This window comes from Molothrus aeneus, chromosome 1 (genome assembly GCF_037042795.1).
Source record: "Molothrus aeneus isolate 106 chromosome 1, BPBGC_Maene_1.0, whole genome shotgun sequence".
Lineage (NCBI taxonomy): Eukaryota > Metazoa > Chordata > Aves > Passeriformes > Icteridae > Molothrus > Molothrus aeneus.
The window spans coordinates 47,145,727-47,169,815 of NC_089646.1; the positions used below are offsets into that span (position 1 = coordinate 47,145,727).

Genomic DNA, 24,089 nt, shown 5'->3' on the forward strand with positions numbered 1-24,089 from the left:
TTTTTTAAATACCTTTCCAACTTAGGAAGCATGCTGTGGTGCAGTACTACAATACAGTAACTTTATAAAAAGCCACTCTAAAGGTTAAGAAGGAAGAAGCATATTTTATTATACATTAGATAAAAAAACTGTCTTGCAATAATAATTGGACAGTATTTTACATTAAAGCAGAGAGAAGACTGAATTTCTCTCCCTGTAAAACTGTCTCAATCTCTTAAAACATTTAAAGTTCTCAGAGACTTTTCAAGGTCCCAACTGAGGAAAAAACAAAGTGACTTACTGGAATCAATCAGCTATTCCTTCAGCACAGAGGAGTTTCTAGGATTTGATCTTGCCTTTTGTAAGTTTTTGAGATTCAATAATAAAATATTTTATTTTGCCATTAATTTCAGAGTTTGCTTAACATCACCATGGAGGGTGGGTGGGGAAAAAAGTCTGAACACCAAATTTTAAAGAGTTGTTAATCCCTTTTAGTGGTTTAAATCCAAAGTATTTTATTCTAGAGAATTAGCTTAATTCTAGATGTGGTACCACAGACAGCCCATGGCTTCAAATTCTGTGACTAAACAGCATTTTGACAACAAAACACGGCAGTGACAGTGACTGAGAAATGCTCACTGGAGGAAAAGCTAATAATGATGGAAAATCTGAATTAGCCCTCTGTAGACTGGAGAGTGCTGGAGCAGGGCATGGTATAACCTTTTGCAGCACCATAAGCACTACTTAGAGAAAGTAGCTGGCAAAGCCACAAGGCAAGTCACTCTAGGTTAGCCCTGAGAGCTGCACATGATCTGGCGTGTGGGGTAGATACTGAGAAGCCTCTTAGTGCCTGTAATATGCTTGAGCTTAACAGCTCTGTAGGAATGAAAGTGCAAAAAACCCAAAAGCTCAGTGTAATAAATTTTGACTCTAGCTAAGAGAATTCTGTAAATATAAGAAAGAAACATTAGAAGAAGGAAGAAGAGGGGTAAAAAAATGGTAAAATATTTTCAAGAAGGTTGGATGCTAAAGGTTGGATGCTACTTAAATACTGAACAGAGTTTCAAAGTCAACCTGTACAATCAGTCAGAAAAAAATGCAAAAATGTTTCCCTTCTCTTTTATATAATATATACGAGCATTTCCCCAGTGATTTTCAGCAAAAATGTTGTGGTTCTATAATATTTCTTTTTATCTTTTTTCTTTATAATATTTTTTTTATCTATTTCATGTTTCCAACCCGTGAATCATTTGTCACTGTTAAATATTGATCGCTGGTGCATATTAGTCAGAGTTGATTGCCTCCTGACTGGTACTGATTATCTGTACTGGTCTAGACTGATTCCCTCTTCTAATGACTCCACTGAATTACTCTGATGAATCCAGCATCTTCTGGAGAGTCTGATTATTGCTCAGACACACAGAGGTTTCTGCAGTCTCTAGAACAGCCTCGTCCAAAGCCCTAGATCCAGGCATGTCCTAATTTGGGAGGATTCAGAGTCAAAATTTGGACCTGAATTTCCCTAAATTTCCTCTATTAATACAGAATCTGGGAGTTGGAGGGCCCGTTAGTGACCCCTCTCTTGCTGCTCATGTAGGCAGGGATAGGCACAGTCCCAAGAAGATCAGGGACATGGATGATGTGGGCATTTTGTGGAGACCCCTGCTCCAGCACCTGGGGAAAAGGTGTGTTGTGCTAGCAAGAGAGAGGGATTTAAAGAGTCCTGAGCTCACCCATGGCCGTCTGTACCTACAGAAATGCAGGACTGGGTTTTGCCATGAGCAGGTAAGGAGAGATTGAATTGGTGGGGTGTGAGTGTGAAACACATCGAGTTCTGCTTAGGATTGCACTGTCATTGGGGCAGAGCATCCTCACAAAGCTGAACAAGTGCTGTATTTACAAGTGACTTTGAGCTCTGGTCAGGGAAGGTGAGTGCACTCTCATCTGTCACCTTGGTGTACGGCTGGAGTGACGCCGCTGGAGATGGGCAAAAAGATCTGAATACACAGAGGGTGTGTGGGATCGGTGCCCAGAAAATCTGTGAATAGAGAGATAATTGATTACCTCATTCTGAAGAGTCTTGAGCCTCTAAGTATTTAGGAGCTGTGCCTTTCCAGGCAGGTTTTCTGTATGGAGAAGAAAGCACTGCTTTCCTGGGTGGCAGCACACTCCAGCTCTTTGCAGAGGTGAGGGAGAGGTCTATTTATGAAGTCAGGTAGATATTGACAGATCCCTTAAGCCTACAAACTTAATAGGGTTTTGTTAATATGGGAGAGCATGTTGGTGTTTGTTTATGGATATACCATAAGACTAAAGGTAATCAACATCATAGTGAGGTCAGCTAAGGTAAGTAAGCAATGCTGCTGAGCAGAATACCCAGGCTCTTGGGCTCAGTGCAGGGAAGAGCTCCATGCTTTTACAGGTGTGCCTGACTCCAGAGCTAGCAGCTTGGGGTGCAAGGTAATCCAGAGTCGACAAAGCACATGGCTGGGGCCATGTGTGCAGACTTTGCTACTGGCTGCTGCTGTTGGGAAGAGCATGTGAATGGCTGTTGTCAGAATTGTACCAAAAGAAAGCTCAAAGGAATGCCAGCTTGGCTTTTTTTTTTTTTCCTATCACTCAGCTGCACTGAAGCCCGACACCTCTGGTAGCCAGTGAGAAGCTGGTTTTGTGCTGCGCTCTTACAGGAGAAGCCTGGCTGCATTAACTCTTACTAAAACCAGCACCTGGACAACTTCAGCAAAATCCAGTGATGGAGGTCAACTCCACAGAAGCCAGCAGCAGCTCCCAGGGAGGCACCAGCTGTCTGGATCTTACCCTTGTCACTTTCACTGAAACGGTGACTTTCACAGAAGTGGTGGCAGAAGAGGAGTGGGGATCCTTTTACTATTCCTTTAAGGTATTACTTTAGGGGTGCGTTACTTTTCTCAAATGCTTGCAGCTTTGGAGCATTTTCAGCACATATGTGGGGAGATAACTAAGATTCTTTAACTTTTTTTCCCAGATATTGGTAGGTTTTTTTTCCCTGCAAAGAAAACTGACAGCATGTGTGAGGCATTTACTGAAAAGCAAAATACTTGTAGAAATTAGACTTCAGATTTACATGTCTTAGCTAACTCTATCCCCTTCCAAGAGAGGACAGTACTGGTTTTCTGTAGAGGTATTGTAATTATACATGCATCTTTAGTCAAAAGCTTGCATTATTTTAACACATTTTTAATGTAATTTCTTAGATGCATCGTCTTGGCATAAGGGATCTCTTTTCAATTTTCCAGCTGTAACAAATATTGTACACAAGTGAGACAGGGTTTTTGTTGTTTGGGGTTTTTTTAATCGTGAGGGACAGGTTCTAATTTGTTTGTTTGTTTGTTTGTTTTTTTGTGAATTGAGTGGGGGTTGCAGTGTCTTTAGAAATCTGTTGTTAAGAATGCATTAGATGAGTCATTCAGTAGTGAATGCTGTTCAATTGAATGGGAAGTGTATTCAGTCATCTCCAAAACTAAACATCACCCTAGCAATATGTAAATGGAGGAAAAAGATTCAGGAGAAGTTCTGAAGTTCATATTTCCTTCAGATTTCTCTGCCTGTTGCTACTGCTTAATTTTGTTCTGAATGCCATGTGTCTCTTTATTTTTATGGTACATTGTACAAGTTCAAGTCATTAAAAAGTCTGGCTAGGAGTGCCCTGCAATTCCTTCTGGACCTCAGCACCAAAGAGATCAATTTCAGCAGGAAAGATCCAGGCATTTATATCATTTGACAACATGTGAGGTAAAAGGGGATATATTCAGGAGCAATTTTTGTATCTGTGAGATTGGTAGTGCTCTGACACAATCCTAGTGGAATCGGTGGAATTACAGCAGGTTCCCAGCCCTGATTAAGAAAGAGATGATCCATACTGCCAGTCTTAATTAGTGAGGGTCTCTTTTAACATGCTGCTTATAATTGCTAAGGTAATACTTCCTACCTAGGATTTCAAGGGTGAAAATTATTTTTTATTCCTTTTTTTTCCCCTCTCCATGTTAGACTCCTAAAATGCTCTTGAAAAAGAAATCACAAGGGACAAGAAAAATATTTTAACAACTTTCTCTTTATCTCCTATCTTCTTTTCACAGTTAGGGCTGTAAATCTGAACAATGTCATGGGAGCAGTATTTTATAATAGTAAAAGTGACAATTAATTCCATGATTAGAAAGTCCCCAGGCAGAAAAATGCTCATTAATAGGAGAGATTGAGTAAATTGCAATAATTAGGGAACCAAGGATAGTCATGCATGCTCATCCATTGCTAAAGGAAACAATTCTGTAGCTGAGGACTTCTCATTAGATTTGCTCGAGTCTCTGCCGGATGCCTGGCTCTGGCACATGTAGCATGAACTTTGCAAGGAGACTCACTGATTTCACATCAATTACTAGCTGTTGATAGGCATGGAAATATTTTGACTCTAGAGACGAGTGACAGCTGGTGCAGCTGTAGGAAAGGAAGGAGAAAGCACCTGCTCTGATGACTGCAGTGCAGGGAAGACAGGGCTCCCTGCCAGCAATTTCAGCACTCAGTAAAACCCACATGTGGAAGGTGCTGCTGATACCAGTTGACTCTGCTGGCCATCCTCCACCAGCTCTGCCCATGTTGTGGCAGCGTCCTTGCCCACTTCAGCAAGCCAAGCAGCATCATCTTCCTCTTTACAATGCTGTAGTTAAGCAGCTAAAACAATTCAAGTTTCAGTATGGAACAGGCTGAATGAATTTGAAAAACAGAGTTCGGTGTTCAAAATGTGGCTTACAAATAGGGTTTGGATTTTCAAACACACTGTAACCTGTGGCTGGCTGTGAAGGTAGTGTGGGTGAGAAGTCACTACACAGGTTGAGCCCAGAGTCTGTGTGCAGACAGCACACAAGCTATTTCTGCTTGGAAAATGCAGGTGTAACCTACCTTAGCAAAGCAGTCTGAGCAAAACATGATCTAAACTGATAAAAAGAGACTAGGGAGTGACACCTTGTAACTGTGTTTATGACTTTTTAATGATTTTACCCAATGACAGCTGCCAGGGTATCTCACATGCTGCTCAAACTACATGAGCATGTGCTGGTGTCTTCTTTTCCTCCCGAGCTGCAAAAGGACGGGCAGTACCCACCCCAGGTAGTGTCTGTGTTATACTGTGGTGGCAACATGACAAAAGTAAAATAATGTGCATTAGAGTATTCAGTGCCAGAAAGGCTGAGCTGTGATTGCTTCTCTTCCAGAAAAATTTGTGCTTCTGTCTCTTCTTCTGCTTAACAACTAAACCCTGCAGAGTTTAGTTTAGATTAGAGAATGTTTTGCCAGTTCAGGTTTTTGTTGTCTTTTTGGGGGGAAGGCTGAGGAGAATTTTATTGATTTATTTTATCTCAAAAATGGAACATTTCCTCCACTTAGAGGAATGCAGAATTTCTTCTGGTAGTCATTACTACAGAAGGGCCAGCTGCTCATCAAAGCTTTGTTAATGATGTCTAATTTTGGGACTATGTGGGCTAACTAAACTGACTCTTGGCATACAGAATGGCAGCTTTTGGGGCAGGACTGGGTGTATCCATGCATCACTCAGCATGCAAGATGAGCTGGTTCTTTCCATGGCAAAAGCACTGCCTCATTCCCACTGCCATTTAGGTCTTGCTTCTCTGTTATGGCAAATTGTCCCTGAAAACCCAGATCATCTTTCTTCCTGGGTGCCTTTCTGTGGGGTATCCAGGTATGTTGCTGACTTAAACTATAAGGAATTCTGCTGGCTGTTTCAGCACCTAATTCAGAACAGATGTGCAAATTGGTATTAATTACAGCTCCAACCTTCCAAGCCAAAGGAAAGTTCATTACAATCCTTTACAATCTCCTCCATATGTGCTTAATCCATGTGTAAAAGGGCTCTAAGCATCAAGAGCACCTGCCAAATACAGTAGTCCAAAAAGGGCAGAAATCATCTAAATACCTGTAACCTTCCTCTACTTTAGGACCTTCTTAACTCTGCAAACTTAACACGGTACAAACCAGAAACCTGCCTGGAGAAAAGGTTGAATCTCAGAATAGGTTTGGCCTGATTTTGTGCAGGGTTTGGGAGACTTTGTCAGGGCTGGAGGAAGCATCTCCTCCTGCCAGATACTAAACAGACCAGAAGTTTTCCGCTCCTACAATGGTGGGAGCGCGTGCTTGTCCTCAGAAAGATTGGGTAGGGATCTGTTTTAAGAGCTCTGCTGAGAAAGAAGACGCTCTGCTTTTACGCAGGAAAGTAAAGGTTGGAGTGCTCAAAAAGAGAAAGGAACAGCAACTCTGAGTTTTCTCAGTGGGACTGTGTTCCCACCATCATTTCCTACCTCCCAGCAGAGCTGGGAATCCATCAAGTAGTACTTTTTATTTCCTGCTGTGTAGAGTCCCCGCCTGTACAGCAGGACACAAAGGTTTTGTTGTTTACATCCAAGGTTGTTGGGAACCCCAGTGTCCCCTGTGCCAAGTGGGAGCCCCAATCACTGGTCCAAATGTTGACACACCCCTGCCTGTGGCCCCATAAGCCCTGGTCCCTGTGCCATGCAGCAACAGCACAGCAGTGAAACTGAAGTGTTACAGCTTTCAGGAGGAACTGTGTGCCTATCAAAACAATCACAAATTATTTTAAATGTATGTCTTTGACTGTACTCCCCCAGCACTACAGCATTCCCTGTACCTGTGTGTTTTAGCCCATGTAGCTCAGATATTAAACAGGACAGGACAACCTAGCACTAGTAAGCACATCTCTAAGAACATGGGCTGCTTATCCATGGAGCTAATGCTCTCTACAAGGCTTGGGGTTTTTACCATCACCAGCAAAGAGCTGAGGAGATCAACATGTCAAGAGGTTTTGTAGGACTGTCCAGTTACATGGATTTGGCTCCAGGTGATCTCAGAGACTGCTGAAGTCACAGTCTAATGTCCCTACCCTTTCACCCAAATGTAGGAGTCATTTTATCTCCTGAAAAGTATTTGCTTATGCTATTGCTCATTCTGATTTTCAAGCAAATATCACAGAGCATCCCATCATTGAATACATAATAGGAAAATAATAATGGGTGCTGTCAAATTTCTGGAGTAATCTCTGCAAATGCAATCACACATTTTAGAAAATAGACATATCAAATAATTCAGAGGTAACTTTGCAATCTTTCAGTGGGGGAGAGGAGGAGGATTAAGTTTACACAAATAAGGTCTCAGGGACTCCTGAACACAGCCTCTGCAATATGCTGTAATGACTGTTGCTATTCCTGAGATGCTGTGCTGAGAATAATCTCCTTAGGAAACTGCTGCTGCCGTGCCGTTGGCCAGGCTGGCCTCATCCAGTGGCTTAAACACAGCACAGAAGGGTCTGGCAGTATGACAGCCCGGCAGGGAGCAGCTCTGAGCCAACTGGTTTGGGCTGTTCTGTACTAGCAAACCTCATACTATTGTCCCTGTGCTCCACACAGGCACACGGTTTGCACCTGTCTGCATCTCCTACATAAATGTGCCTAGGAAGTATAAATTTTTTCACATTTTTTGAGATATTTAAATTTTACAGTTAGGCATACATGATAATTTTAAGTGATTAAGAAAAACAACACTTCAGAGTTTTAAATAGGGCTGTCAGAAATCATAAAATTATGGATAGACCTTTGAGTGGTCTAATATTATCTTTCTACATTGAAAATATTCTACAAAAAAATAGATAGGTACACCATTAAAAATTTATGTTTCCTGATGACATTTAAATCAGGAATATCTGTCTAATTCTGTGGAATTTTCCTAGAGTGCAATGGGTAAAACATCCTGCAATAACTGAACAGTATAGTGCCTGCCTTTGTTATCTGTCTTGTACCAAATCTCAACAGAATGGTAAATAAGAACTATTTGGTGATAGAATTGAATTGAATTAATCACATTTGTTACTGACTGTCACCATCATACCTATAGAGAATTTTGGGACAGAGTGGAGGCTCGTTCAGCTGTTGAGGTTGGAAAGATCATTGCAAGTAGCATGCATTAGATTGTGTGCACTGAAGGGACCCTGCTTATCCATGGTGATGAAGTCAGAGCTAATAAATAGGTTTTTTTAAAAAGCAGAGGTTCACAGAAAAAAAAAATTGCTAGATTTCAAAAAGATGAGAAATTAATCTTGATAACAAAATTGCCCCTTTCCATAAGGAAGTGTCCCAATTTAGTGAATAGACTTTCTCAGTCTATTTCTCAGCTTTTCTGTTTCCCTAAGTCTAAAAGGAAGAAAATATTGTAGATCTTTCCTCTATGTAACATATAAACATAACAGACTATGAGTGAAATACCATATCAACACAAACTCATACAAAACTGCTTCTCAAGTTCAACAGAACAGAAAAAATCAACTTGTGTTCCTTCCAGCTGTGTGTTTTTTCCAACGATAAGGACTCCTTGGGAAGTGACTGTTGTCAGAATATTTGATATGTTGGTGGAGGTTTCATGCGGCAATGCATCCCAGCTTTGCCAGAATGTTCCATAACCTTGGGCTGGGAGAATAACCCAAGTAATCAGTTAGAAGGCAGCCTCTGCACAGGGGATAGAAGGGCTATCAAGCACAACCAGTAGCATTTAAATGAGAAAGCAGCAGTCCCAGAGTCAAACCTGAGGCTGAACTGGTGTTTATGCACTTTGAATCAGGCTCCATTCCAGCCACACTAATTAAAAACAACAAAAAAAAATCAACTCCTAGAGGGCTTGTTGCCTGCTGAAATGTGTTTCTCTCAAATTCAATCATAATGGAAGCACTTTCAATGACAAAATATAAAACTTAGCTTGGAACTTTCTTTTCTCCCAGTCTTTCTTACCTTCACATGAGTTTTCCCTGGGTTTTTAAGTGTCAATCAAATTGTTTTCCCAAAATTTTTAGGGATATCTTGCGTGAGATCTGAGTAGAAACATCTTCTCAGTTTTGCCTTGCTGGATGGAGAACCTTCTTTCAAAACATATTTGTGTTACAGGGGTGGACAGTACAACTTCCTGCTGCTTGTGACAGCCAAGGCTGCAGATTCCAGTGACCTTCCCAGTTTTATGTTTCTTTCTTATTAAGACACAGCCTATCAGCAAATGAATCAAGAGCTTTTCAGCCATTTTTCTTCAGCTTTTCTTTTCTTGAGCATTAGGAGATGAATTAGTGATCTGAATTTTCACAGTCAGGTCATTAGCATTTGCCCTGTGAAGCTTACTTCTAGCCCAAGTATTCTGTTCGTTGTGCCTCCTCTTGTAAGATATTTGGTGTCCCTTACTTTTTTCCTTCTTGACCGTTAGAACTGTTATCTACAACACAAGTATACACAATGCATCTACAGCTTTTCTTCAAGCAGATTGCTGTCCGTTGTGGGGTTTTTTTCACAACCCAACTTGTGTAGAAAGTTTCAGCACAGGAGAAAATATGGATGTTTCCTTGGAATTTTAACCAAGTTTGTTCTTTTTTTTTTTTTTGTTTATAAAAGAACCTTTATTTTGTAGGTGGCAAGCATAACCATAGTCATGACCCCTTCAGTGGCATCACACTTCATTTCTGGAAGCCCACATTTTAAGCTGATCACACCTGGCAGAAATTCTTCATCTCAGGACTTCAAGTAAATATTTAAAAAAGGACTTTTAAAGTCCTTTTTCTTAAGACAATGGTGGTTTTGCCATTTCCATGCCAGTAGCCTTTACAGCCATACTCTTTACTTGTAGAGCAAATTTTAATTTACGTAAAGATTTCCAGAAAGATCTGAGCTATTCATGTTTCTGTAATACAAAAAATAATATGCAACGTGTGCAAACCACTAATCTGATTATGTCTGTTTAAGTATCTTCTAGTTTTAAGAATATTTGTTAAGAAAATAGGTCTTATGTGTGTGTGCATAATAATTCAAGTAGAGAAGGATTTCTGGAGGTAGCCTGAACCAGCCACTTGAATGCAAATCCAAATGATTTTAGATTTTTCAGGGCAGTGTCTGTCTAATTTCTGAATATCTCTAGGGATGGAAATCTCACAACCTTTCTGGGTTCCCTTCCTGATGCTTGACCACTCTCATGAAGAAACTTTCCCTGTAATGTCACACCAAGATGTCCCATGTTGCAAGCCTTGTTTGTGGACTCTTACCCTTTCGTGGTGCACATCTGAGAAGAATCTGGCTCCATCTTCTCTGCACCCTCCTGCCAGATAATTGTAGGCAGCACTTAGACCCCAGAAGGCTCCTCTAGGGTTTCTGCTGTGTAGGAATCTGGCAGTATGGAAAAGAGGCGTTTTATTATTTTCGCTTTGTTTATTTATTTAAAAATTCAATTAATTATATCAGAGGTTTAGTCAGTACCTTTAAAACTCCCTAATTGGGTTAATGGGTGTACTCCTTTTATTCCCCTCAGTGTTACAGTCAAAAGTGCAATTTGCCTTAGAGATAAGCTGATTATAAATCCCTGACAGAAATCAGTCAAACTGCATGGCACCTGTCTGCCTCTGGAAAATTAATTCTCCTGTTTTTTTGTGTTTTTTTTTTTTTGGTCTTTGTTTGGGGTTTTTTGGGTTTCTTTTTAAGGGTTTTAAGTTTCCATCATAAATGGGGGATGTTAAAACTGAACATTTTCAGTTTTTAATATTCAAGATTCCAAACCTTCTATAGTAGGATTAAAAAAATTGCTAATCTAGACTGCTCCATTTTTCTGCATGGTCTGCAATTAATGTGATTATTTTAGAGAATGAGAAAAGATTTTTCTCTTTTTTTCCCTCCTTCAAGAAAGTGCAATGCAATCTACTAGGGGTGAACTTGACCACAAGCATGACAGTTACCCAATTTAACAAGGGGATTTATATATTCTTCTTATGTGTTAAGAGCACTCTTGCAAAATTGCTTGGCTTGCTTCATGATTACAGCTCTCTTACAATCTCAATTGCTGCTATGCTAACCCCATAATTTTTAAAATATACCAAAGGCAAGATCATTTGTGTATTCCCAGAGTTTATCAACTGTCAAGAAAAAGCTGTTCAGAGACTTAAGCTGCTACTGGCTTGTGATATGAGGGATCATTCCTCTTCTTCACCCAGGAGACCAAGAGGAGGGTGCAGAAAGATGCCAGGTCAGCAGGACTAAGAAGTTACCACAGGCCTGCAGTGCTCATATTAAAGGGCCAGTCAGCCACTCCAGGCATGGAGTATCTCTCCCTCTCTTTTTCTATTTGCTCATTTCTTACCTGTAACCAATTTTTTCCAGAGCAGCCTCAGCAGCCAAAGTGTTTTAGATTGGGTCCCTGTCCAAGTACAAATAATCTTTGTCCATTTCTAGTTGAACCTCTCTTTCTATTAGGCAACTTCTCTAATATTAGACAAAGGCTTTTGCACCTCAAGACATGAGGAACAGCTCCTCCACTGGAATGGGCTATCAGATATATCCCCATTCTATAATCACAGCTTGTGCTCCCCAGCAAGAGAGATACTAATCCTCAGAGAAGACAGAGCAAGGAAGTTGGCTGGGGAGAACTGGAAGGAGGGATGGCATTGCAGTACCAAAATGCCACCCAACATCTCCAAAAGGATTTAAATATGGTCTTGATTAAAGGGGTTTGCAGGGGTGATCTCTGCCTCAAATGTAAAGCAGAATACATCTCTTGTTAGACTTATTCCAGCCTCTGGATTCAGAAATTTAATTAGAGATAGAAAGTGACAAGCCTTTTTTATAGCCAAAGGAAAATGCACACAATCTTCAGACAGGTTTTCTGGCTTACATTGCACCCATGAAGAGGCATTTTCTTCATTGACTAAACCTGGTTTTAATCTTGGAGCAACATAGCAAAACCTGAATACGCTTTCTGGATGTTGAGCACTTCCATGCTCCAAACACATCAGCCTTGTGGAACAGCAGCATGTGCAATGGCTCGAGTCAAACCAAGGAAATCCTCTTGACTTTCATTTGTTGGTAACCTTAATAATGTCAACAGCATCTCTAGCTTTTCTAACGTGAAATAACTGCTGTATGACACCAGTCTCTCATGGCATTCTCATCTAGTGTAATTATTAATGCCCATTTCAAAAGAAGCCCTTGTCAAAAGAGGTTTGGGAGATATTATTATCTTCCTTTTTATCAGAATGCTTCTGATGTTTGCACAACATATTATTGAAGCATGTTTTTTGTAAATTACCTTGTCTAGGACTCTTATTAAGAAAGTATTTTTGTTTGATGAATGAACAAGACATGAAACTAAACACTTCTATGTCTAAACAATCTGAAGATGATGAATAAAACTAAAGAAAGTTCAGCTGGAGTGAGATTCAAAGATCCATCAGCTATCTCTCTAATCTAATAACTATTTTTAAAGACTTCACAGATGGCTTCACTGGCTCAATCAATCTCTCTATCTATGATATATTTTAAAGCCTTCTTTTTCTTTTTAAATTTTCATCCTGAATTCTGTACCATAGTTTTGATTTTTTGTCCAGTCCACAGTGGATCTGAAGAAGAGATTAGTCCTTTACTTTTTTGCATTAGTCTTTTTGTGTCCTCAGTGCTGTGTTCATCTTTTCCTGCAGTCGGCTTTTCCTGGATTTAGCAACTTGATTCATTCAGTCATTTTGCCTGACTATATCCTTTATGTCAACTCATTTGTGTGTCTCTCTTGAAGCACTGTGCCCAGGAGTGGGCATGGCTCAGTGGGAAGATTAGAACAGAGGCACATGAGCCTGATGTTGATCCCAAAGTGGTGGTGGCTGTTGCCCTCTTGGTAGGGTGATTCCATGATGTTCTGGGGCCCTTTGCATGTGTGCTGCGTGTGAGGGTTGATGTTTGGAAGGCTGGTCCAACCAAGAGAGATTACACTCACTACACTGCAGTCCTGCACTTCTTGTTGGACAGCATGCTGCTTTTTTCCCAGTACACGTTTCCAATTCATGAAGATAATTTTGAATTCCGATCCTAGCCTCTGCAAAGGCCTTTATCACAGTGGGCATCCCATTAATAACCATGGAAGTTTTCATTCTGCAAGTTAACACAGACTGAGAGAGGCTGCAGTGATTTAAGTTGCCTATTGTTACAACTTCTTAATCCTCAGGAATGAGATATTTTTCCTTTTAGTCAGAATGGCAGCTCCCACAAATAGATTAATAGAAATTTTGGCTTTATTTCTTTGTCTACGGCCCTTCCAGACTTACCTCCATTTTCAGTGTTTGCATTTTTAAGTTATCTTTGCAGTCTGGTTTAAAGTCTGGAGTCTAACATTGCTTAATTGTTAGGCATTGCTTTGAAATTGGCAGAAGGGATTTAATCTGACCATTTGTACTGCGCTCTTATCCTTCTAACACAGCCTCTGATGCTCCATAGCTATTTCTTCTGTGGGAAACATAAGAAGGTTTGAGCGTCAGATCCTTCTTCTATTCCTATCTATATCAGTATAATACAGGAATATAATTCCGTTTGAGAAAATGCTCTTCTGATTTTATACCAAAGAAAACCGGAACAAGTCTAGTCCCTTAGTTTTCTTCATGTGAGAAATATGTTTTCTGAAATGGAAAAACCAAAACAAACCCTGAGGAGAAATCATTGATTTCAAGGACAAAAGTGATATGAAATGTTATCTTTAATGATTTTATTGTCTTCCAAAAAAGACATTTCCTTCCAATTCCTGTGCTAAGAAAAGCATCCCCATAAAAATAGTTTCACCATATCTCTGCCACACATTTTTAAGGAAATTTGTTCCCAAGAAATTCAAGAGATTTGCAGGTAACCCAAAAAGATAGATTTTTTTTTTTTTTGGAATCTAAAGGCAAACTATCTAGCCCACACAGGTTGTCTCATCTAGGTCACTCTATACTCAGTGGAGACAAGTCATCCCAAGGTAGGTGAGATGAGTGGTGACTCATCTCTGAGACACTGCTATTACCTAGACAATACTAAGACAATTTAGAACAGTTGTGTCTCTTTGGAACTTTAAAGTTAGGTGAGATGACACTATGTTGGTGAAAATCATCATGCTGGGAAAAGTGAAGTCCTCTCTACACAACTAACTGCTTAAATTAATCTCTGGGCTCAGGCACAGAGTGCAACATCAAATTGCTCCTCATCAGGTCTTGCTTTCCCTGCATGACCCTGTGATCCACAAGGTACGGTGGCTCCCTACCTGGAGCAAAGCTGAGGCTGGATCCCAGGAGAGGCTTCTCAGGGGGGTTGATGGGAGGGACAAGGAGGGACAATGACTGCTGGCCAGGAGTGGGGCTAAGTGCTGAGAAGGCACTAAGGCTAATTATAAATCAGGAAGCTCCATGTCCCTGCTCCATTTCTTTCATTTCACCTTCCCTCCCCATGCTCACAGTGAGCTATTTTCTTTGCAAGCAGAAGGAGCTCTGGTTTCTGCTTACCCACAGTGGCTTACAAATGTTTTTAATGAGTGTTATCCCTGGTTTCTCCTCTACTATCAGCCTAGTCATGTATTACTGACAGCATCTTTCCCCCAGCCTGCTGAGGCCACGTCTGTAGGGCCAGCATCTGGCACCCCTCCTCAGCTGCAGCCCTCAGCTGCCTCCTCCACCTTCCTCTAACTCCCATGTTGTGGGTTTGCTGTCTTGAATGGAAAGACCCCAAAAGACTGCATTGACAAAACGTAAAACGGTTGCTAGGATGTAAAGATTGGGAGTGCACTCACCAAACAAGCAAACGTGGACACACACATACGGTATTGATCCTGCAGCCAGAGCATCCTGATGCTTTGAGAGCACGAACAGCTTTCTTACCTTGTTTTCTTTGTATACACACCACTAGGGGACGTTTTGTCATCACGTTTCAGTCGCTACACAAGTATACTTTTCTTTAGTGGGTCATGCTTCCTTTTCAGTCTTGGTGCACGTCTAGATCATGGACTGGATGTCTGAATTTCATTAGGGCTCGTGAATGACCCAGACTCACTGAAGTCAGGGAAGAGAAAAGTATTTATTTCCTCCATTTCTCCAAAGGAGCCCATCTATCAACATTCCTTATGAAGTGAGGCAGCTGGTTATTTCACAGCTTGCTGGAGCAGCACAAGAAAGCGGAGAGCTGCCTCTCATTTTAGCACTAAGTGCAGAATACAGACACTGCTAGTGGTTTTGTGAAGAGAGAAGTAATATACAGCCACTGCAAACCAAACTGGAAAGAACATCACTAGCAGTGATGCATGTTAAATACTTTCTGAAAACACCCAAGAATGTCTTTTAGACTAAATAGTTGAAATCAATTGGCAAAACTCAAATTTCACTCCTGTTTTCCATTCTCATCTCATTTGTCTGAGGATAAGTCACTGTCCATCCACCCATCAATACGTTTTTTCCCCTCCTTTGCATTGCAGACAGAGCAGCTGGTGACTCTTTGGATTCTCTTTATTGTCACAATTTCTGGAAATGCCATCGTGCTCTTCTCTACCTGGAGGAGGAAGCGGAAATCTCGAATGACCTACTTTGTTACTCAGCTGGCAATCACAGGTAGTGTATGGGAGGGGAAAGGGCACCTGACCTGCACAGGAATCACTATTAAAATGACAAATAAGGAAATGTGAGTAGAGTGGTGAAGAATTCAGTTGCCACCTAATGTCCAGATGCAGTTTGCCATAAAGCAAATGGATGGCTACTTATCTTAGGGCTCAGTCTGACTCTGATCTAAAAAGATGTTGCTAGATGTAGTAGTATGCAGCAGCTGCAACTCATTGGTGTCACTAAATCTTATCTTCCAGTCTGAGTTTGCATCTGCATTTCCCAGAAGCTATGTCTCCAGCTGTTGTCATGGAACTGCTTAAATTAAACTAGTTTAAGATGAATCTCTTGTGTTTTTCTACTAAAACTACTCCATCAATCATTCTCCTGTGGTGAAGAGTGAAAATAACTTCATGTTGTCCAGTTTAATGAGGGGAAATATAACAATATAAAGGTGGAGAGCAATGCATTTAGATTTTTTTTAATGGACAAAAGGATGCTGATCCAAGGACTTTGTAGTTTTTAAACAGAATGTGAAATGTACAGGAGCCTGGTTTGTAAAATGTCAGTCTCAGCAAGAAGGAAAGGAAATGAGCATAAGCAGCACATTGTTTCTCTGTGGTCTTGAATGGACTACATTTGTGGGGGTTTAAGTTTCCCAAGGGAAAATATGTGCTGTTTCTATAACAGTGTCCTGCTACTAATCCCTGCTTACAAGACATCTGTGTTGTACTGTTTGTGTATATAGGATATATTTATATGCTTCTACTGTTTTGGTTTTTTTTTTCTTCCCCTAAGCTATGGTAGGAATTATAGCACGTTTTCACTAAAGAACCATTTAATATATGATTTTCCAACAATACTGCTTCCTCCTTTGTTTCTGATGTACCTGTGTTTAAACTGGAAAAACAAAGCACTACACTGCCCAATTTCCAACATGCATTTTTGTAAATAAATGAACTCCGTGGTCTTAGCCATGTCTGCTCAGGAGCATGTTCAGTTTGAAGAACTACTCTTAGCTGAAACAGACCAGGATGTGCAAATTGATGCAAAGAGGCAAGCCTGTAACAGGTGATGGAAGAATCCTCGTAAGGTGAGGAGGTGAAGGTTTGCAGTGACTTCTTTTCTGAAGTGCTGACAGCTAGTTTTCCTGTTTGCCTGAGTCATCTGTAATAAATAGTTTTACTTCTTATCTCAGTTGTGACCTTTATTGCCACTTCCTTCATGAGGCAGCAGTATTATCCATCAGGTAAGGCAGGTCAATACAGCCTCACCCCACAGCTTGGAAGCATCAATCACAGATCAAGCATTACAGTGTTCACAGGAGTTTCAAAATAAACATTTTCTGCTCAAAGAGCTCCCAATCCCAGATGAATGGAATGTACTCAGGCAGCCAAGCAGAAGCACAGGCAAAGAAAGAAGAACAGAGGAAGCCCCAGATGGACATCATCCATTTCATACTTAATGTCAGGTGTACTGGGAGGAGTCTACTGCTGTTTCTGTGCTGGAAAAGTGTCTGAGTGGGAATTTTTCCATTTTGTACCCAAAGGAAAGAGGACTTTTTGAATTAGAATGGAGGTCTGTGAAGAACTGTTCACTAGGGGTTTGAGTACTGTCAGCATGAAGGGAGAGGAAGGCATTGCAAGTGCAGTTTTGAGGGAGCTGAAAGAATCAGTGACAGTGGCAAAGACAACAGGGCAAATATACCATTAGATGTGGGCAGCAAATAGTGCTATATAGCTGATGCTATAATTTGACTGGGATTTGTGTGTTCCACTTGCTGATTCTTCTGACTTCCCCTTCCCTAAAATTATCCTTGACTTTTAAAATTGCCTGAGTTCAACAGTCTGTTCCATTTCATATTACAAAAATTCACATAGAAAACTCACTTGACATTCACATCTGCAACGTTAAAAGAAGTAACTTCAGCTCTAACAGCAAGGCTCCTTTCAAGCAATGTCGATTTCTTCTTTGTGATGCAGGAGTCAGAACTCTAATTTATCTTCCCGCACCAAGACTGCTTGTCAGTATTTTGGCACAAGGAAATTACTTAATTCCTGAAATGGAGCCATTTTACTTTCTTATCTTTGAAAACATTATTAAGAACAAAGCAAGCTGGCAACAGCCATCATCCTTTCACAACAAGTTATGAGGTAGACGCAGAACATTATGAAAACACCGACTTGTCACATTGCTTTGACATGTCAAGCATATTTAAATCCTTCCAACTAAGGCCTAATCTCCTGGCAAACAGTTTCTGCTTAGTCAATATTACTACTTCCATCTATTTTGAGCTCCTTAAAATATTTATTATTTCTGCCCAGTAGCAGAAAGAAGAATAATGGATATAGCTTTGTCAATGCAGACATTTCAAAGCCATTTAAAAACTTTTTGTCTATTGATCTGTGGCTCAATAGTTGAGAGGTGCCCTCAATTCTCACATTTTCCCACTGATGTAGTACCAAAAATGAAATTAAAATACAGCCTTTGTGTTAGAATAAATAAGGTATTCAAAGCAAAATTGTGCATAATACATGAATAGGAAGTGAGTGCTGTTGTTCTTCTTGACTGGTTGCCAAGCCAGATGCCGATGAGAAATAACTAACTGATTGAGGCTTCTTTCAACACTGACAGAATTCAGTGGTTCAACCCACTCCACAAATCTAGAGAATATTCTTACTGATCCTTTACTACATCATAATTCAACATGGTGCTCAAGGTTGCGGGGATCTGTAGGAATGTGAGTAATCCCTTCAGCTTCAGAATGCTTAAGGATGTTGCTGAAGCCTGGATTCACAATATTTTACATTAAATATACACTTATACAATGCTTGTGTCAGTACAATGTTTAAGTCCATGTCTAACTCTCAGTTCATGCATAAATCTCTTTGAAATTATCTGGGAATTAAGCACTAGGAAATCAGCTAAGAGTTAACAGCTGAGCTGAACAATAGTACTAATCACTCAGCATCAGCTAATTTAATGAAGAGGAATATTGCCATATTTGCCTTGTGTTCAGTTTTCAGTTTGCCTTTGGGCATATTCCTCTTCTGTAAAAATGTTGTTCTTAGAAACAAGTTTGTCTGTGCAGACAGAAACTAAAACTAGGTTTCCTACAGATTTCTATCTCCAAGGTAATTTAGTTTCTCAGAAAGAGCAAGCTCTGAAGATTACCCTGTGAGGAGGGTATTTCTAAGCACTTTTCCCCAAACACTTTCCTTCTGAGCTTAGCACAAGTTATGCTCATGGCATAGCTATCTCTCCTGGCAGGAAATCTCTACATCTTCCCCTACCCAATGCCATTTCACATAACTTCAGTGTCTTAGTGTATTTAAGATGTTTGCCTCTGACTGAAATCACCAAGTGGTTCAAGATCAAAGACTGGGATGAGTTCACAGGAGCTGTATGAAGCTGGAAGTATTGAAGTGAAATATTGTTGTTTTCTGAAAAAATGGTTTGTCCACACATTTATATCTGTATAGCTCACATTTATATCTGTATAAATGAGCTCTGTACAGCTCATTTATATCTCTGTATCTACTAAATGAAGGTCTTCTTAAGTTTACTCTCAAAATGTAAAAGCAGTGGACATGAGGCATATATCAAAGTATTTGAGTAGCATAAGTGGATAAGAAATGTAATTTATGGGCCAAAGAGTTAGTACTTTGTAACAGCAAGAGCTGCTATTATTTGACCAATTCCAAAACCAATCAAGCAATACATTAAAAGTCTATATTTGAATGAAAAGAAATGAATTTAAGAGAATGAATAAAAAGAAAGAATTTTGCTTCTCATTATTTTCCATTCAACTTTAACTACCACTGACAGAGGAATGTATTTAAGTTCTTTTTATTGATGAAAAGTAGGTAGTTTATTTAGATCTTTTTCTCCAACATTACCATCCAGAAATTTGGAACTTGAAATGTCATGACCTTTAGCTCAGTGTGCTTCTATTCCACCATTTAACAGAAATCAGTAATTTAGGAACAGTGTTACATTTTGTCCATTGTTAAGGGTAGAAATACATGTAGGCACTTCACTGCATGCCAAATTTTAAGCTATAGCCTGACAATCTTGTTTGGAAATGTGTGCTCACATACATATTGCTGTGGCTGTAATGAAGAGAGAAAATAGAAAGAACATCACAAAACTTTTATGGTAGCTTACATATAAACAGGAAAACAAAAGATTTTCTGTAAACATATGCAGCTGTACAGTCCATATTATGGTATAAATACCAAATCCTAAGGGATGACTTGCGAATTACATTAAAAAGGCAAGGAGGTAATTTAAAAAGTGATATAAAGATATTTGTATCATTACCTTCCTCGGTTGCTCACAGAAAGTTGAAGGCCTTGGTCCTCACCAGCTGCACTCATTTTGTTCAGTGTTTGGTAAAAAGCTGATACACTGAGAGGGCAACACAAGCATATAGGTGGAAATGGACCCTGCTAAAGCAAAGAGTGCTGCTATATTTTTGTGCTGCTTCTTCCCAGAGAGAGCATGACTGTGAGACTAAAACCAGCTGGGCTCAATCACCAACATCTAGGGGGACTTTGGATTAGATGACTGAAGGCAGAGACTAATTTTCCAGTTAAATGCACCAAATGAGTGCATCTAACTGTGCAGCTACAAGAGCTAAACATCAACAAATTTTGTTCTTCTTTTCTTCTTTTTTTTTTCCCCTACACTAAAACCAGCAGGGTACTGGGTACTGACTGCTTTAATGCACTGTGCCTGTCCTTCAATAATTTTCTTTATTGTTCTACATGACTTGAAGGAATGAAGATGACTTGTTACTCCATGATCTGTAGAAAAGCTTAATATAATAACACCATTACCAAAATTGATATGTAGAACATTATTAACAGATAATGGTCTCTGTTCCAGCTTTTCATTGGGAAAATGATACTTGGAATATTTCTGCACTTTAGAGAAATCATACATACAATTTCATCAGTTTTACAAGTACCTTAGACATCACAGTGATTATGAGCATTGGAAGTTAATTGCACAGAGGCAATTAGCAGCTAAATCAGCAAGTCACCTTAATGGAGGTGGACTGTTGGCAGCCAAAAAGTCCATAGAGTTCCCAGGTATACTAGAAAACTTGCCTTTCTTGCCAGCTGGGTCTTGGCTGGAACCTACCAATATGATTTACATGATTGTCCACCTAAGACACAGAAATTTAATGCACAAAACTGAACTAATTCCCAGAAATCTGTCTTCCTCCTCTTTCCACACTAATTGTCTGCTATTTGTAGGAAAAATATGAGGGCTGAAGAAAGGTGAGAGATTTCATCATCCTACCTGAAGAAAAGAAAACTTAGAGGAAGTTAGAAGCAGAATTCATTGCTGAAATTGAGAGAAGGACATGTGCATTTCTTATATTCATTATGATCTAAAACCTCTTGAAAGTGTAATTAATGTAAGGAAACTGTCTCTGCTAATGGATCATCTGTGTTCTGCACTGCATGCTCCCATCACTGCTGAAAGAGGTTTGTCAAGATTGGGAAGAAAGAGTGTAATTTGTTAATATTTCCTCAGGCACAAACACTTAAATTTTACAGAATACCCAATGGCATCCAAATGCCCCACTTTTGCAAGCAGCTTGATTCCCAAACACCTATCTGGAAGTCTAAGAATTCTGCAAATCACCTGACTGCACACATCGCTTGATAAATAGGGAAAGAAATAGATTACATCCACCTTTCCTCTGTAGGCTATGAAAACGATAGCATTTAGTACAACTTTCATTTTGCATTTACAGAATAAATGTGCTTCAATTTACGAAGAGCAAAAATGGTCTCTGGGAGTAAACACAGCAATATTAGTATTGCTTATTCAATGCATCCCATGAAACTATGTGAATAAAAAAAAAATTGTTTCATGGCTGCATAAGCTGCCTGGAAAAGCAGCAATCATTTTTCCATGCTGATTCTGCCAAGAAGATGAATTCAGTAAGAGGAAAGCAACATGGGACTTTAAGTGAGGTATGTATTAGCATGCCCCCACAAACTGAAACATAATGCAGGATAAGATAAATGTGATCACAGTGTGCAATACTCTGTGGCAGCACGAGACAAAACAGATTTGCTACCCATTGCCATTCCTTGTGATTCAATAACATCTAGGAGAGACTTGAATTCTCCTTTGAACTTTTACTCACATTTGAAGATGAATCATAGTTCCCTAGTTTGTAATATGCAACTTGGACACTGGTGCTGTGCAATTCCAGCTTGATATTATGAATCATCTTTTACTATACTCTAATATTTCTTATGTAAAGAGCCATGAGTATTTCTGCATGTCTGTATGTATTCATTTATCTCTGCATAAATGGTTAGTCAAAACATAGTTTCTGTTTTCACCAGGAAAATATCCAATACATTCATCCCTCTTAAAATTCATTTTCTCCCCAACCAGTCCTGAAGTAGATGGGGTAAAAAGTGGAATATCCTCAGAAGGTAGGAAAGGAAACCAGAAGTGAACTTCAGGAGAGACAGAAAGAAGCTTTATGTGAAAGAGAGATGTTCTCTTTAGGGGTATCAGGGCCTCTATTTCACAGTGTTTGGTCAGCCAGCCAAAGGAAAATGCTCACAGAAAACAGAGTAGATTTTATGTTTAGAGGTGAAATCATGAAGCAAGAGGTCTGACACAGAAAACTTGGTATCCTGAAAATACTTTGTTCCGGTCTGGTCTAGTAGTGTAGGAACATTGAATTTGGGACTAGTGCTCAAACAATCTATGGGGTTACCCTACTTCCCTGTGAGGTCTAAAGCAAAAGAAAAAGAAACTTATTTTGGTGCAATATTTACCTCCTTGAAAAGGTAAAGTTATGATACCACAAGATTGGGACTATAAGGAAAAAAGGTAGCCTTGGAGACTTGGTAGTAATCCTGGGGTCTAAGGCAGCTGGATCACCTTTGCCTTTCTTGTATGTGCCCAAAAGGATTGGAGTCAAGCAAGTATATGAGGAAAGACAAAGAAACAGCAATGGATCGAATCTTGATGCAGAAACCAGAGAGTTTTAGGCCAGCATGAGTTACCCCAAAAACCTGGCTGGAAGCTATTGCAGAGATGGGACATTTGGAGAATGCAGAAATGAGCTGTAGGTTTGCTGACAACAACTTCTGCTTTAGAATTCAATTCCAAACCAAATCCTAGGAGTTTTTAACCAGCCCACAGATGGAAGCCTGTTATGCTATATTTTTCTTAATGCTCATGTAGTTTTAGATAATTAGATATTTTCTCAGGGGATCACTGGAAAGTCCAGGGATGGACACAGTATTTGTCTTTGCTTAGTTGCTTAGACTCTATCCACTGGAGCTCACTGCAGTAGGAAACAGCAGCACTAGCACAAAAAAAAAAAAAATAAAAAAAAAAAGCACTGATGTGCAGTAACTATAGGAGTAGAATGAGTAGAATGCAGTGTCCCTCCCATTAGTGGCAATATAAAGGTAATTTGCTACTGGAAGCAAGCATGATCATTCCCTTAAAAACCCTGTAATGACTTTTATTTACATAGCCTACTTTAATCTCACAAATGCAGGAACAAGATGTCCATGATTCATGATTTGTAATTAATGCAATCACAACCCACTAGGCAGACATCCTTAAACCAGTGGTTTTCTGTCTATTTTCTGTGAACAGTGGTCTTCAGATCCCTTTCAGGTAGCAAAAATCACTCTGCAGCTTAAAACCAAGTACAGAGCTGATGTTCACACAGGCAAGGAGAACTCATGAAAAAAGTATTTTCTTTCCTCAAAGTATCTAAATGCTGCACTAAATTGTTCTGGAAGGGGACAGTTTGTGTGCTCATCATACATAGGAACTCAGTGTGGAATTTTCAGAGTGCCTAGGGATAGAAACTGTATCTTCCTCTGCAAATGCAAAACAGCAGACACGCTCTTTCTGCTTGTCAGTAGTTCCAGTGTAGGATATGGTCATGTGGGGTTTTTTTCACATTCTAGTGGACCACCTGGGACCTAAGAATTTAGCAACAAAGATGATATGCCCTCATTTCATCTGCATCTCAATCACTTTAATTCTCTGAAGCCAGACATATCCTTCTTTAATTTGGATTTTTTTTTTTGAGTTATGAAGTATTTTCAGTAGATGTGTTGATTCTTCTACAAAGATATTGAGTATTTCCTTATACAGCTTTTAGGGACTTAATAGGCTTCAGTTCATAAATCCTCTTGCTTCTAAAGCAGGGGAAAAACTAACTACAACATGCCTATAAATATGTAATACAGTGTCCAATGATTATTCCTTTGCAGTGTATGTGTATGTTTAAAATCACAAGCAGGCACCAGACTTCTGTACTGTCATCTGGGAGTGTTTCTGAATGCCATCTCTAAGGTTTGGGCCCCCATACATCCCCTGAAAGGAAGTAAGAAATATCAGTGTAACATCTCAGTGACAATTCTATCTTCCCAAATTCACCCTAGATCATGCAATTTTAAACTAAGATGGAATCAGTTCTTCTGTTTGCTTTTCCTGGCTAATAAGTAATTTCTGAAAGGATTAAAAGTGATGAATGGGCCTTATATGTCCTATCTTTGTCAAAGGCATTGTTTTCTCATTTCAACAGACACACACAGCCTAAACTTGATTCCACTTACCCACCTACAGATTTCTGCACAGGAAGTTCACATTT

At 39.7% G+C, this 24,089-nt stretch overlaps 1 protein-coding gene across 1 annotated transcript in view; it reads left to right on the plus strand.

Moving 5' to 3' along the window:
- The first annotated feature begins 2,151 nt into the window (after positions 1 to 2,151).
- The window catches only part of NPSR1 (neuropeptide S receptor 1), a 59,105-nt gene continuing 37,167 nt past the window's right edge, over positions 2,152 to 24,089 (plus strand). The window contains exons 1-3 of the mRNA XM_066572101.1: positions 2,152 to 2,165; positions 2,603 to 2,878; positions 15,307 to 15,439. Of these exons, the coding sequence (XP_066428198.1) occupies positions 2,732 to 2,878; positions 15,307 to 15,439 (280 nt within the window). The 5' untranslated portion in view covers positions 2,152 to 2,165; positions 2,603 to 2,731. The remainder of the gene's footprint in view (positions 2,166 to 2,602; positions 2,879 to 15,306; positions 15,440 to 24,089) is intronic.